General features: G+C 41.8%; 1 protein-coding gene across 6 annotated transcripts in view; it reads left to right on the forward strand.

Annotated features, from left to right (window-relative positions):
- Fife (regulating synaptic membrane exocytosis protein fife) overlaps positions 1 to 16,005 on the forward strand; it is a 72,003-nt gene that overhangs the window by 36,598 nt on the left and 19,400 nt on the right. For 5 of the 6 annotated variants that reach the window (XR_015270912.1, XR_015270913.1, XM_020958768.2 and 2 more), the window contains 7 exons: positions 3,022 to 3,362; positions 6,051 to 6,299; positions 6,362 to 6,612; positions 6,674 to 6,928; positions 7,009 to 7,250; positions 14,244 to 14,368; positions 15,662 to 15,881. Coding sequence is in view for 3 of the 6 variants with exons in the window: in XM_020958768.2 (XP_020814427.2) it covers positions 3,022 to 3,362; positions 6,051 to 6,299; positions 6,362 to 6,612; positions 6,674 to 6,928; positions 7,009 to 7,250; positions 14,244 to 14,368; positions 15,662 to 15,881 (1,683 nt within the window). In the remaining 3 variants the exon portion in view is untranslated. Of the gene's footprint in view, positions 1 to 3,021; positions 3,363 to 6,050; positions 6,300 to 6,361; positions 6,613 to 6,673; positions 6,929 to 7,008; positions 7,251 to 14,243; positions 14,369 to 15,661; positions 15,882 to 16,005 lie in introns of those variants that run through there. The other variant, XM_086829555.1, reaches the window with a different exon arrangement.

A 16,005-nucleotide genomic window follows, 5' to 3' on the forward strand; every position in this document is an offset into this window, starting at 1 on the left:
TAAGTAAGTATGATTAGTAAGTAGCTATGACCAATAAGTAACTATGATCAGTAAGTATCTTTCAACAATAAGTTACTATGATCAGTAGTGACCAAGATTGGGTGACTTCATCCAACTGAGCTTCTTGCTGGTCATCCAGATGCATTGCATTGGCCACGTCATGTTTTTGAGGTTGAAGGATGATCACTTGCACTATCACTATCGATGTTAACACTAGGTACCCCTAGGACAGACTGAGGCGCGCGCGACCTCAGCGCCTCTATTTATAGTTCCCGAGGAGAGAGTGGAGCAGAGAAAGTGAGTGTGGGAGCGCGGGAGAGAAGGAGTTGCCTCTAGAGATTCATAGAGCAATTAACATAGCGAGAGAGGGGGGAGGCAGAGAGACAGAGACAAACTCCGAGCTGATATTTAATTTAACTCTGATCAGTAAGTATCAGTGAGTATCTATGACCAGTAAGTAACTATGATCAGCAAGTATCTATGACCAGTAAGTATGTTTATGTATGTATGATCAGTTACTAAATTTGAACACTAATAAACAATGACTTGCAACTTTTGTAACACAACACGTATCCGAGACTTGGCTGGCAGCAGTCACTTCGTTCCGGGGAAGTTAGAACCAGTTGGGAATTATATGCACAGATGTGCGAGATTTGTTTTGAAACAAATTTAAGCTATTTGAATGAAACTATGGAGTAATTCTTCTACATAATTTTACTAGTAAATAAGTCGGAGCATGGCAAATCGGTGGACTATATAAATACATATATATAGCCGACATAGGAACAATCGGACGATTTATGGATCAAATATAATACATTTTATATTTATCAACATATTTTAAGCTAATTTGAGACATGGCCATTTATCATTATTAGAAAAACTAGCACAGATCAGCTTTCCGAATTGAATTTAATGCTTTTTTGCCTAAGTTATGAGATTTTTAAAATTTGAATATTCCAAAAATTTGACATATTAAAATAAGAATAAATATTGATTCAAAGAATGCGAAAATTGTGATTGAATTCAAACACAGTATAGAGATATTCCTCTCATCTCCTGTAAACTTTTAACTTGCAGACCAGTGTTAGGCAAGGGGTCAGAAAGTCAGGGGTTCGTTTCAGTTGATCCACTGCATTGCCATTATGGAGTCATCGACATTCACAGTGTCATTGTTATGGGCACCATAAATGCTGCTCGCAGCCAAAACCAAAGTCAATAAAATTGGCAGCAGCTTCTGTTTCAGCTCAGACTATATATATACATATATATATTTAGTGGCAGTCAAAGGAGGAGCACAGGGAGCAGGAGCAGCAGCAGGAGGGAAACATGAAAATGTTGTGTTGACTCTTGTGTTATTTTTATCGCATTTTAGTTGGCCACCAGCTAAGCGAAGCTGTGGCTTGTTGATTTTATTGCGAAGCCATCCGATTTATTAGAACGGAATGAAATCTTATTTCATGATGTTTATTTAGCCGGCTCGTAAAAACAGGAGACACACACACAGCACACATAATTTTTTGTCAAATACTTGTGCTGTGCCACTTGTCGTCCTTAATTTCAAGATAGTCTCAGTCTCGCAAGGGTACCTCCTGCAGCTGCAGTCACCTGGCTGAAGTACTCCCTGCAGGGCAGTTGGTAAATCTCAACGAAATTCTGCGGTAAAACCAAGTGCTCTTTTGCCCTTCTACGAGGTGACACATAATTGGGAAGAGGAAAAACCCTAGGAAATACTTTAAACGTTGTGCAGTTTTTGTGGGTCCCTGAGCAGGGCTCGGAATCGCTATAGTTTTAAAAGAATTTTCTCCGCACTTGGCCGCTTGCATTGTTTCACATTTGCTTTTGCCACTTTTACGGCAGCAAATGTCAAGCGTGAGTTGCCAAAAGGCGAAAGCACAAGGTGCAACTGTGCGTATGAGCAATGCAAGTCCGCCTTTGTCCTTGTCTCCTGACTGTGACTAATGCACCGCGACTTTTTCCGGTGCCGCATAAAACTTTTCACCATTTTCTCAAGGGTGAAATATCACACACACATGCCACGTATACGACTAAGCATATAATCATATAAATGTGTATGGAAGGCAGGCTTCAGTTTGTCAGGTTTTTTTCCTGCTGCCAGGGAAAGCGCGCCCGCTTAGAAGGAAAAATCAAACGTTGCACAAGTGAATATATATGCAATTTCAGAGAGTGCTTCCATTCACACACGAAACGAACATTTCATAACTTGGGTGGCAGTGCAACCAAAATTTTACACTTTAGAATATTAAATTTTGGGGTTTTTGTAAGCAACCAAGCATATAGCTGAAAATTGTTGAATGGTTTATCAAGTAAATTTAAATCGTGGTAAAAGAATCATTCTGATATTCAATACCATTTTCTCTGCTTCCTTTGACCTTTTACTTTACCGATTTTCGAAAGGCTGTCATAAGCGTTCGTTTCACCAGATAATTATTTCATTTATTGCATTTGCCGCCTGTCGTTTTGGCAATTAGCAAACCAAACAAATTATGTGTGCTGACAACAAATTAAGGATGGAATGGAATGAGCCTTCAAGGCACAATGCATTGGGGTCAGTTTGTGCAATCAGCGGAAAATCAACAAGTTTTAATTGCGAGGGAGAGTTATTTTCGTCCCTTTGTTTTCCTCTTAGTTGCTTACATGCTTTTCCGCTTTTCTGTTTGGCTTTTATGTTAATGTTAATAAACATTCGCAATACAAATATAATTACTGGGGAATATAGTAATTAACAAATTTTAGATATTCATTTTGAATGTTAAGAAGTGTACCTTTAATCTGTAACCTATTTAAGTCTTTAATACCACTGGTGCTCCCATTTCCTTTGCACAACATACAAATTAAATGCTAATGGTTAGACTGCACCCTTTTGTTGCATTTGGGGTCAGTCCGTGCAATCAGCGGAAAATCAACAAGTCCTATTTAAAGGGCTGCTGCCCCCCATTGGTTGCCTCGTAATTGATTACATGCCTCACTCTTCCTTTTTTCTGCTGTCTCCTTTCAAAGTTAATAAAATGTCGCCACGCCCCTCGCTGGTTCCGACGGATGCGGACACCAGCGGCAGTTATGGCTCGCCCAGCTATCAGCAGCAAGGACAACAGCAGCAGCAGCAGCAGCAGGACTCCTCCGGCGGCAATCTGAACAACAATAATAACAACAGCAGCAGCAGCACTGGAGGAGGAGCTGGAGCGGCGGCCAAACAGGAGCCGGGACGAAGGGCCGGCGCCTGCCGGGTGTGCCTGAAGTCCTTCAAGCCGGACGACTACCACAAGACGTGCTTCGAGTGCCAGCAGCGAGTGTGCGAGGACTGTGCCAGCTACAGCAAACTGGACGAGCACGAGGATGCGGTAAGTTGGCTGGGATTCTGGCAGGACCCTGGCTGGACCCTCGCAAAATGCACCTTCCGGGCCACTAGGCAATGTCCCAGGGTCGCGTGGCTTGTGGGCGGTGCAAAAATAAACACAGAAATGCAGCGGCACTTAATTAATAAGAAAATATAGAGGGGCGTGGAGCACTGAGCAAAAAAGGGAGGTAAAATCAGAGTAATTTAGAAAGAGAAACAGCTTGAATTGAAGTTTAAAGTCAATATATGAATGTAAATCTTACTGAAAGTTTTAGAAAAATTCAAAAAACCAAAGGCAGACTTTAATCCTGATTTAGAGAATTTTTCCAGTGACCTTAATTGCGTGGGTGTGCAAACTATAAGCGAACACCATGGGTCAGTGCACACAAATTGGATTAGAAAAAGGGGTTTCCCACAATGGGGGGCACAATGGTGACAATGCTGACTCCATTTATCGCGGACCATTAACGAGATAAAGGCCAAATTAACGAGATTAAATGGCACATCTCCGCATTTAGCGTCTGGGGGGAGGGGAATCTGTTGCACTTGTCGCCTATCATCACTGCCAGCCGCATAATGATCATTGATAACCAACATACATACCATGACCATGCAACATTGTCTTGGCTCCCGAACTTGTGGTAATTTGTCAAGAAGCCCAATGCCAACGCCAACGCCAACGCCCTGAACATAAAATTTAACGTTTGTCTGTCAACCTGGCCACTTTGGCTAATTGAAATTGATGTTCATGGGCGTTGACTACAACGCACAGGCTCACACACACAGTCAGTCTGAGTGAAGTTCCACCCACAACCTGTTATATTCCCATACCACACCACACCACACCACACCATCCCTCCCCCTGCGTAATTATGGGTCTCGGGTAGTGTGCGGTGTCTCTTAACTGGACACTCGGAGGCTTTGCTGCTGAAATAATCATTTAGAGCATGCCACACTAAGCACTAACCAGGCATTTTCGGTGTCCTTGTGCTATAGTTATGGGTGTGGATGGTTCAGGGAGTATAGGAATTTGATTTTATTCCCTGGAACAGGATACCTGCAGTTTAAACAATAAGTTCGAGTGAACTGTACATTTAATTTGAGGTTTATATGAAGCTGACTTATTTCTTTCACCGGAAATGAAGTTTATACTAGGAAATTGATGCTGATATTTGAGGAAGTGGGTTTGTTTATTAGTGAATAATTCCTTTGAAATGAAATACATTTGCCACATCATGCCTTAAGTCTGTCAATCAAGTGATTTTATGCTTAAGTTTTAAAGTAATATTTATTCATCAGATTCGATTAGGTTGCCCTATATTTGCTCATCAAATAATAACAAAAATAATTATATTAAATAAGTAACATGTTCCCCAAATAAAGGCCTTGATTTTAGGCCTACTAAATATTAAAGTATCTTCTTCCAAATGAAGAATGACAGATTTCTATAGATTTCTCTCAATTTCTCCATGGCTGAACCTTGAATATGATTCCCCGACTTTGTTGCTCTATAAAAACCACTTCCAGATTAAACATAAGCTCTCACTTCCCATGCTCAACCATCAAAATCAATTGGCCTTTGCATAGCCGATGAACACAAAATAAATCTTAAATTTTCATGAGCACACAGCGAGATTTTCCTTGCTTTCCCTGAAATGATGCTGACGTGGCCGTGGCAGCTTGGAAATAACTTTTCAGTCGATTTCTCGATGGGATCATGAACTGGCAGCCGCAGTGCCGCAGCACTGTGTAATTACAGAGCACGCAACTGGAGAGCTCAGAGGCAATAAACCAGAGCCGGGCTCTAGTTGCAGCTGTGGCATACAGCGCAAGTCATGTGTATAGTTGCAGACAGAAAAACAAGTAATATTTTAGACTCCCTCATAAATAATGAAACTGTTTTTTTATTTTTAAACTTATTTTAATAGAATATTTAGCATGAGGAATATCATAACTGAAACTATATAATAAGTATGTATTGGTACTTTTTTGCTTAGTCAAAGTTGTGCTAATATCCTTCCAAAAAACACCTTTAGTTTACCCATTGAACCTGTAAAATATACAAATTACCCCTCATTTTACCAAGGAAGAAAAGTAAAACTACATCCCTGAATGACCACTTCACCTGGTTTTTTTTCCTCCGTGCCTCGACTTAATTACAATGGCGGCAGCTTCCGCCAACGGCACAGCCATTGGAAATGTGGGAAAACCGGGTACGGAAAAGGTTGAAATAGGAGGACGGAAAGGACGATGGTGACACACATGACGATTGAAGCCGCTGGGCAAAATGAATCAGCAGTCAGGTGGAAATGTAACGAGCACTGTGCGGGCGTGTGCCGCGGAAAAAGGAAAATGGGGGAAGAGGAAAAATGCAGCGAAGGACTCGAGACATGGGGGGGAGGGATAATGCAGGCGCACCTGTTCCATGGATTTTCTCCTTCCTCGAAATAGAATTTTTCTGCAAACGTGCTCTCCAATGGCGGAGGGCGAAAAGTTTTGTTTCCAAAAGTAATTAATATTTATTTTCGCTGGCCAACATAATGGGTTTTCTTTGGTGGGGGCAACTAATATATATAAGCGCACAGTGTGCGGCCGCAAATAGATGCCGGCGCTTAGCTGGTGCTTTTAATTAACGCTGCTGCGTTGCCACAGCAATGAAAATTGATTTTCCGCTTTTCCCATTGCCCCCTAGACCATGTGGCGGTGCAGTGTTTGCCGTCGGAAAATGGCCTCGCGGGTCTGCATTCCGCAGGATTCGACGGACTCCATGCTGGACGTCCCGGTGCTGGAGGCCTTGCAGCGACGTCACTCGGACGCCAAGCTGGGCAGCTCCACTCAAACCCTGGCTCCCAGCAATGGTGCCGCCCTAGCCCCGCCACGGAGTCCCGAGCTGCGACGGCACTCGGACGTTTCGCCCGCATCCTTAAAGGAGCTGGAAAGGGTGAGTGGTGTACCTTGTTTAATCAGAGAATTTCTGGCAATAATAACTCCTTCCCGTTGCAGCAACTCAAAGGCGGACGCAGCATGGCGCCCAGTCGCTCCAATAGTCCACCGCGTGGCGATGGACAGGAGCCACCCTTTGGAGCGCCCCTGTCGCGTATGCAGTCCCGAAGGGGTTCCCGGGTGGCAAGGCAGCATAGCTACGATGATGATATGAAGGCTGGTCCCGTGGGCGGCAGCATGGGCGGTGGCGGTCCGGCGCTGGGCATGGCAGCAGATGGTTCTGGACTCGGTATACCAGCCATGCCGCGCAGGTAAGACTTGAAGTCTCCTTCATAAACTTGGATCTACATGATTCCTATTTAACAACCACAGAAAGTCCGCCTACGATGTGTTTGCACCCGGACTAGTGCAGGCCGGTGCCGCTCCTGCCACTCAGCTGCAGAGATCACCGGGCGAGGGTGGCATTATGCCACCCATCCAGCTGCCCGGCTCGAGAAGACCCTCCTTCCGGGTGCCACATGCCTCGGAGGATATCCAGAATGATGACTCGCCGGGATCACCGGACAAGGGCAGTCCCGTGCTCACCGTTGACGATGACCGACGAATGCGGCGACGTGGTTCGCAACTGTAAGTTAGAATCAATACTAATTTATATTAATTCCGAAGACATATATTTATGCTCATCCCTTTTCTATTCTTATTCCCAGACCCGATATTGCCATGCTGCAGAATCGCGGTGCTTTGCCGGCTGTGCCACCCTCATCAATACCGCCTCCAATGGCGTCTTTTACCGGTCCCAATCTCGAGGATTTGGAGGCGCCGCGACGACAGACCTCCATGGATGGCGAGGCCATTCGGATTGTAATACACGATGTGGATTCCGGACCGATTTGTGCATCTAAGCGGCGCATCATTCTGCGTCGAGATCCCACGGACAAGGCGCACCGCAGTGAGTTTTTGTTCAGAGCTTAGGGACTGCGATTTCGGGGCCCAAGGCACACACTAGGCACTAAGGACTAAAGCCGCCGGGGTTTTACCTTAATGTGTGGCTGCGAATAAGAGTGTGTGGGTGTGAGGGAGTGTGCACTGGGAGAAATAAGAAAATGGTATTTCTATAATTATTAATATATATTTCTGTTAGGGAATAACTTAAATACTTCCTCCTCGTCATATTTTCATTATTTTATATATCTTTGAAAACCTCCTTAACTTTCTATACATTTTATATTTCAAAAAAATCCCTTGAAGAGTAATTTTCTCCTGTGTACAACTAAGAGTGAGTGAGGATTGTTTGTCCGCTCCATCCGGCTTTGGTTGATGTCCTGCCCTTGGCACCGCACCGGAAATGGGCAAGTAAACAGGACTCATTACAACGTTTGGTTATGCTAATTCGACGAAGCGACGGGGCCAGGACTTCGTCCTCCGGAGTGGTCTGGGTCTGGGTCTGCGTCCTGGGCTGGGTCTGTGGGTTACTTAATTCCCCCCTGGCAAAAGTGCAGGGGCATTCGAGGCTATGGTTGCGGGATGGGCGCCAAGGATAATGTGGTTTTGGCCCCCGTGGGCCTTAATGAAACCCAAAGCGGAAGCAGACTGGTAGCAGATTAAGCAACTGAGAGGATTTCATCGACATAAAGGCACCGAGAGCTCCGGGCTCCCAGTTACGAGTTACGAGCAACGAGCAACGAGCTGCAGCAGCAGGCAAGGACATACCACAAATTTTACCCCGCTCTTTAGGACAGTGCTGGCTATGTGTCTCTTTTCGAGGTTTATATTTTCATATATATTTTTAACAAGTAATAAGGCTTCATGATACTTTTTTTTCAAAAGGATGTTGTACTACTTTTTATTTCCTCTTTATTATTTTATTATTTTAAAATATATTATTTATGCCAAACAGCACTGTTCCGTGCTCCAAAAGGACATTAAGCTTGTATGGCATTGTTGGACAATGTCTGTGTGTGTGTGTGTGTGTGTGTGTGAGGTCTTTATTGCCTCTCTCTCCCTTCTTTTTGTTTCCTTCACTTCCTGTGAATGTATTTTAATTATATGCATTTTTGTGTTGCATACCTCGAGGGGCCAGTCAGAGCAACCGAGCAGGCCAAATGAATTTTTAATTATCGACAGCGGAACAAACCCACGGAGCATGAAAATTAATACAAGAGGAACGTGAGCATTAGAATCCAAGGGAAAAATTTAAATACCAGGTCATAGAGGCTGGAATGGCAAAGCAAATAAAAAATAGATGCAACTGGGGAAAATGAAAAACTTCACGCCCTGCTGGCCATAAATAATAATGCCCCACGAATGTTTTGGCATATGCATGCATGGTCAACTCGGCTGCCAGTCGAATGCAATAAAAAATGGCCAACATATCACGGTCAGGACTAGACTAGGGGAAACGGAAAAAGAACGCTCCTCCTCCTCTCCAAACAGCTTCGACACTTAGATGCACTTCCCTCTCTCTCTCTCTCTCTCTCTCTCTCGACCAAGGACATGGGCAGGAAAAAATTCAAATTTCAAAAGACTGGCAGCAAACTGGCTGAAAGGAAGTGAGGAAACTGGCAGGCAGGCAGGCTCAAGTTGTGAGTTGAGAGTGAAAAGTTTGGCACAAATTGGGATCTTTTTTTTTGGACAGAACTAAAAGGTTTCCTTTCATTTCCCACTTATCCCCATGACTTATAACTGCAAATAAATGTAAAAATAAAACCTTTGAAAGGCATAAGTATATAACTAAATTTATAAAAAGCTTAAAATTTCTATCACCAAGTATTTTTACAGGGAATAATTATTCTTTCCGTAAGAGGATATTATTATTTCTCACAAAACAGTAATGAAGTCATTTTCGACCCTATAAGTCATATATATTCTTGATCTGCATCAACAGGAGAATCTTTCTAGCCATCTCCAGCAGAAAAATTTTTTTTTCAAAAATTTTTCATTTTTCCAAAATTTTATAAGGGGTTACATCATTAAAATTGCCAAAAAATTGAATTTCTTAAAATTACAAACTAAGTATGCAGTGTTATTAAGCTAACAAAAACTTGCATAGGAGTGATTTCCGAATTGAAATTAATGCATTCTTGTCTTAGTTATGATAAATTATTAAAGTTTTTAAAGTTAGTTAGAAGTTAGTTTTGCTTCTATTTTTGATATATTTGATTCATCAAAACCCCAATAAAACTATTCAATAAAATGATTCTCAAGTTCATGCCCACTTATAGCTTTTCTGGGATATCCTGGCAAGCCTTTAAGGACCGCCTATAATTCCAATCAAAATAACTAGCCGCTGGCAGCCTTCAGGAAGTTTTCCCCCACTTTTTTTCCCATCGGTTAGCCACCGGTGCGACGTGCGCTTGCTAATATAAAATTTCAATTTGCATATCATAAAAAAAGAAGCAGCAACAACAGAAATGTCAATAACCAACAACAAATAGGACACAGACAGGCACAGGCACACGCAGCTGCAAGCTAATGCAGGAATGTGGGTTGAATCCTGGCGATATCATGAGTTAAACCCACTCGGGAGCGAGCCTGGTCTCCATATAACCCGGCTGTAGTGGCTGCTTACCCCGGCATATTTGATATGCAGCGAAGCAAGTGGAATTTTAATGTGCTAAACCATTTCCTTGGCTTGCCACCGCTGCTGGTATTTGCCGTATATATCCTTGTATATCCTTATCCTTGTACCTGCCAGAGCAGAGCATCGCGTCGCCTTAACCACATCTCACATACGCTCTGTACAGGAGGCGACGACAAGGAGACGCGACTCTAGGACACATGGCTTGTGGCTAAGGCACAGCTGTGCTTCAACTTCCTTGATATATTGACTTGGAGATGTATATCGAGGGGATTATAAACGATATTTAATATCGAAAGGAAATATTAGATTCATTTTTGAGCTGTGAAATAGTATTTAAAGTAAAGAAATTTGATTATGGGTGCTGAAGATGGGGTTTGCTACTTCTAAAACAAGGCCAGTTTAAGCCAAGAGCTTTTACAATGCATTAAATAGAAACTTTCATAAGATAAATATAATTTCTTAAACGTATTTAATATTTATGATAGTAGCAACAACTTAGTTGAACTTTTTACAAATAAATAGTTCATGGAATTACAAAGAAATTTAATTTTAAAGACTCTTTAAAGCTAAATATTAAACATAGTACACATTTAGGTTGGTTTTCCCTCCTTCCGATTTATATTTAAGATCTTGTTGTATAGTTATTATATTTTTTATATATTTTATTAAAGTGCTATATAAATGTCTGTACAGTTACTATATATTTTTCATATGTATATGTATATTATATATATTTTATACCATCACTAATATCGACTGACGCCCCATTTGCCTGGCAATGCCTTGTAATTTCATTGCTGCACCCCGAAACATGGTACAGTTTTTTGCATTAACATTACACACATTGCCAGGTGCACACACGCACTACACACACACACACACCTGTGAGCTTAATTAGCCGCTGCACTCGCATGGCTAATGGAGAACTTTAATTAGAGAGCAAGAGATCCATCCAGCAATGGGCCAAGGGAGCCATGTAATTGAATTGTTTCCCAGTCGGCATTTCCAACTCGGGCCTTCAATTATGCATCGCTTTAAGTGTTTCCCAACGATGTCCGATAGCGACTGTTAATCGCCGGGAGGAGAGGATCTGGTGGGTTTCTACACGGTTTCCCTGGCGGGGGAAGGTGCAGGTGTTTCTGCAAATGGCGCCTTAACACGCCTAATGAAATTTTATGCAGCCTCATGAGCCGCACACACAGTCATTTATTGCGGGGAATCACGAAACCAGAGGTCCTGGCATTGCGTGCCCCGGTTCTGTGGCCAACAGGTGGCCATATCCACATCCTTGGGCAACCACGCCTCTGCTCGCCTGGCTGCCTTTTCATAGTTCTCCGCCTCCGCAAGTCACTCGCATCGAGGGGATTTTTCCATAAGACTCTCTCGAGCAGACTTAGTTGCTGCCAAAGGATGCCACCTCGTCTTCAGTTGGTTTATTAGTTTAATCTAGGGAAATGCTGATGGCCAGGACTGGGTCGTTCTTCGACTAACACTATCTTCTCCATGTCTCTCGCTTTGCTAGTTTAATTAAGAGTCAATTTTTATGGCAACTGATAGAAGCCACTAAATCGCTTACGCTCCTCTGACTCTTCCCACACTTGGGCAACAATTCTCGTGGGAGTGTGCGGCAAGGATACGAGGTTGCCAGGATGCAAGGTGTGCTGGCAGTGCACCTGTGTGCATCGATTAAGTCGTTCAATGTGTGCCAGCTAAAAGTTTGCTCAGTTAATGCCATTACACAGGATGTGTCTGTTCCTGCAAGGACACTGCCACTGCCAGGACACAAATTATAAAGTTGCCAAAGAAAAAACCCCAGAGAAAGGGAGAAAGGAGGAGGACCTTGGACAGATAGTTTTTCCAATTAAAGTGGAAAATCTTTAAGGGAATATTCGCTATTCAATGTGCAAATCGTCCTGAGAACGTCCTGCGGACCATACGCACGTGCACATATGTTGATTCAATTTGCCGGCATATTTACGGCCTTCGGGCAACAAAAGAAATGGATGCCAATGCCCCAAATAGGACTAACCCCTTGGCATCCTCACTTTTTTTGGCCATAAACAACACACACCTTTGTGTGTGGCCAGGACTCGGGCTTATTAAATCCCAATGATGGGCGCATAAAAAATCGTTGGCCATCCGGCAAACAAATTGTATCATAAAAGCCCGACCTGGCCGAGAGAATGGTAAATACTCACGGAAAAGGGCCAGCGGACATTGGGCAGTGGAACAATGAGACAAAGGACTTTGGAAATAGCCCAAAAAAAAGGAGGACCTTACCTCAGCTCAGCAGCTTAGCTCAGTTTGGAGGGCCATGATTTTTATGGCCAAAACGAATCGAAAATTTCACTCAGCTCGCGCATTTTGGCCATGTTAAGTGCTGGCTTAAAGGCAAATGGCCGGCATTCGCGAGTAACCCAAAACTGTTGCGTCATCAAAAGAATAAGCTGCACTGGGAAAAGTATTTGGATTAGTGCTGAAAATAATATATTTTTAATCAAAATATATTGGAAATGCTGTGAAAGACAAGATTTTTAGGGTTTAGAGATATATAAAAGTTTTACCTACCATTTATGAAGTATATACAAGAATTTATTGATTAAGAAGGGATAAAAAATAACTAAGATTTTGTAGTTTATATTATTTTTCGTCTGACTTATTTCCGCGAAAGTAAAACAATTTACTGGTCTTCAAATTTTCAATGATTTAAACACAACTTCCTCTATTTCAAATTAATTTCTTTCCCTTTTTTATTCTCAATGTAAGGCTCGTTTTCTTGATTTTCCTCTTTCTTCTTTTGCTCGCGCTGACAGCCAAAGGATTTGCGTTTTATTTATATCGTTTTTATTGCAGTCTTTAGGCGGCAGTCCTGGCAAAAAAAAACTTTTGATTAAAACACACTCAGCAAACAGCGGCAGGAAGTGGGCGGGTTACGAAGAAAAAAAATGTCGCCTTATCCTAATTGGGTATCAATGCGCCTGAATCAACATGGCTCCGATGGTGGATAGCGGATGCGCAACATTTTATTGCATACTAACGGGGGGCAGGAGCACCGCCAAGTTTGCCGCCATTTCCTGCGCAAAAGTTGGACTGAGCAAAGCTCAGCTCAGCCGTCCTTCCCGCTGTGTCCTTCCAGCTTCAGCTACAGCTACAGCTCCACCTTCAGCTCCTTGGAGGAAGCTCACCTTGGCAACGGCATTTCATTGTCATCGCTTCTCGCTCCCCTGCTGCGAACCGGTTAACTTTCTTGGCCATTGTCTGTCCTGGACCTGGTCCTGGGCCTGGGCCTGGGTCTGGATCTGGCCTGCGGCCCTTGGCAGTGGCGGCGGAAATCCGCTTTCGCCAAGTTTTCGGTGCACAAATTGTTGAAATTAGTTTTCTGCGCCAAATGATAAGTACTTGAAACTGAACTGCAGCCCCCTCTAGAAATTGCAATTTAATTAATTAAATTGTTTGGATTCATTCGCCAGGCAACCGCCTTCTCAAATGTACTGAGCGCTTTAAGGGTTACATTTGAACCAAAGTAAGGCATTAAAATTAAGGGAAAATAATAATAATAAATAAATAATACAACTTTGCTCTTAAACATAATCTATTTTAAGCAAGACAAATTACTAAAAACCTTTTCTTTACTCCCTAAAGATATTTTTAAGTTCTTTACTTGTACTTAAAAACTTTTTAAATTATTCAACAATGCTGCATATTTAAGTTTTTTTGTTTCCCAATTTAAGTCCGCACTGAATCCTCGTTTCATTGTAGCCAAAAGCAGCTAAACTTTAGTTTTCATTGAAACTTATGGATAATATTTGCACAAAATGAAAAATCTACAGTGATGTAAGAGCTCCCTTAACAGATTTTGCTACCACCCCCACTTAAAGTGCAATAAATGTCTGAAGGGGTCAAGTTTATGTCGCACAAATAAATTTGTGTCAATTTAACGAAAAAGAAAAATACTGCGAATGGACAGCAGGACCAGCAGGACATCCATCCAGTTAGGACTTTGCGCTGACTAAGCAGAAAAACTTTGCAGACACAAACAGAGCGGGACGACATGGCGTATGCGCAACGTGAGGATTTCGTTCAGTTTCGGTTGGGTTTATTTTGACGGGATTTTTGGCCACTGGAAAGTGCAAATGAAATCAACGCAAATTGTTGCCACATGCCCGAAATTTGTATCTGTATCTTGGTGTACGTGCCTAGTCGCAGTCCCCGGATTTTTCGTTACATTTGAAGCACCTCTCTGCCGCTCCCAGTCTATTGATTATTCCTCCCCTGGCCTCTTGGCATAATCTTCAGACGCGTGAGCTGGCTCTTATTATTAAATCTTACTACTTTGTTGCCTTGTTGTCTCATCCTGCACAGCACGTGGCTTCGGGATGCGAGTCGTTGGTGGCAAGACTGGAGCCGATGGCCGTCTCTTTGCCTACATTGTATGGACGGTGCCCGGCGGAGCAGCGGAGAAGAATGGCCTGCAGCAGGGCGACAAGGTGAGTATGGGGGATCCAGAGATTTCATGGTGAAGTATTTAAGCTGGGATGGAATAATTGCTGGCAGGACCTCGAAAAGGGGTGCTGGAGTGCGGCCAACCGCAGTGCACGCGCTGCCAGCTGCCAGGCCTAAAATTAATAGCTCATGATTGATGACCTTTGGCTGACACAATTTGGAATGGGAATATGGAGGGAGTGAAAATTCCATCTCAATATTTGTTATTTACGAGCCAAGCAATTTTTATACTTTGGCAGGGTATTATAACTTTAGTCAGAAGCTTAAAACGAAGTGAAGGAATCATTTTCGACCCTATAAATCATATATGTTCTTGATCAGTATTGAAAGCCAAATCGATCTAGCCATGTTTGGTCGAAAAAAAAAAATTTTCAAAAATTTTCAAAAAATTGAAAATTTTATAAGGGGTTACATCATTAAAATTTGCAAAAATTGGCAAAAATTGGAGAAATTTTACATGTTAAAACTAATAAACTAGATTTGTACCTAGTAAAAACTAGCACAGAACAGCTTTCCGAATTGAATTTCATGCATTTTTGGCTGAGCTATGAGATTTTTAAAATTTGATTTGTCGCAAAATTTTTCGTATTAAAAAATACCAATAAAATCAATACCAATTATTTATTTTATTTTTTGTATTTATTTATTATTTTTTTTAATTTATCTACAAAATAATTCTGCATTACAAAATACTATATTTAAATACAATAATGAATAATGGAACAATAGAACAGATACGGAAAAGATAACAAATTTCTAAACGACACAAGAGTATCAATATTTAGACTTCGGAATGACTGTTCCCATTTATTTTTTATACCCAAAACAGGGATTCTCATTTCAGTCGGAAGCTTAAAACACATCGAAGGAGTCATTTCCGACCCTATAAACCATATATATTCATGATCAGCACAAAAAACTGCGTCGATCCTGATTACTCCGGGCGAAAAACATTTTTTTCAAAATTTGACCAAAATCTGAAAAAATTATAAGGGGTTACATCATTAAAATTTGCAAAAATTCGATAAAAAATTTAACTTTTTAAATTTTAAAATCTGGTATGCAGGTTTGTTAGCCGTATAAAAACTAACAGAGAACCGCTTTCCGATTTGAATTTAATGAGTTTTTGGCATAGTTAAGAGATTTTTAAAATTTGATTTATCATAATACATAGTAATATTAAAATGAAAATATTTCTTACCTTATTTGACTTATTCAACTAAAAATATCCCAGTTAAAATATATATACTTCATATTTTCACCTACAATCTCTACAGATACTGGAATGGAATGGAATGTCCTTGATTGATCGTAGCTTCGAGGAGGTCTGCTCCATTATGGATCGCACTGGGGACATTGTTGAGTTGCTGGTGGAGCATGCCACGGATTTCCGGATGTGCGATTTGTTCGACGAGAATCTGCCGCCGGGAAATGCCGGTGGACAGAGTGGACCACGGCGTTCCGGGGACGGACCCGTGGGCCTGGGCCTCATTGCGGGTAAGTTGATCTTTGATTGATAATAAAACACATTAAGAAATCCCAATACCTGTACATAAAACCCCACATAAACTTACCTAATTATATTTATATATAATAAAGCCCAACTATGACATTTACATAA

Source organism: Drosophila serrata, unplaced genomic scaffold (genome assembly GCF_035046125.1).
Source record: "Drosophila serrata isolate PLE 108 unplaced genomic scaffold, ASM3504612v1 contig_217, whole genome shotgun sequence".
Lineage (NCBI taxonomy): Eukaryota > Metazoa > Arthropoda > Insecta > Diptera > Drosophilidae > Drosophila > Drosophila serrata.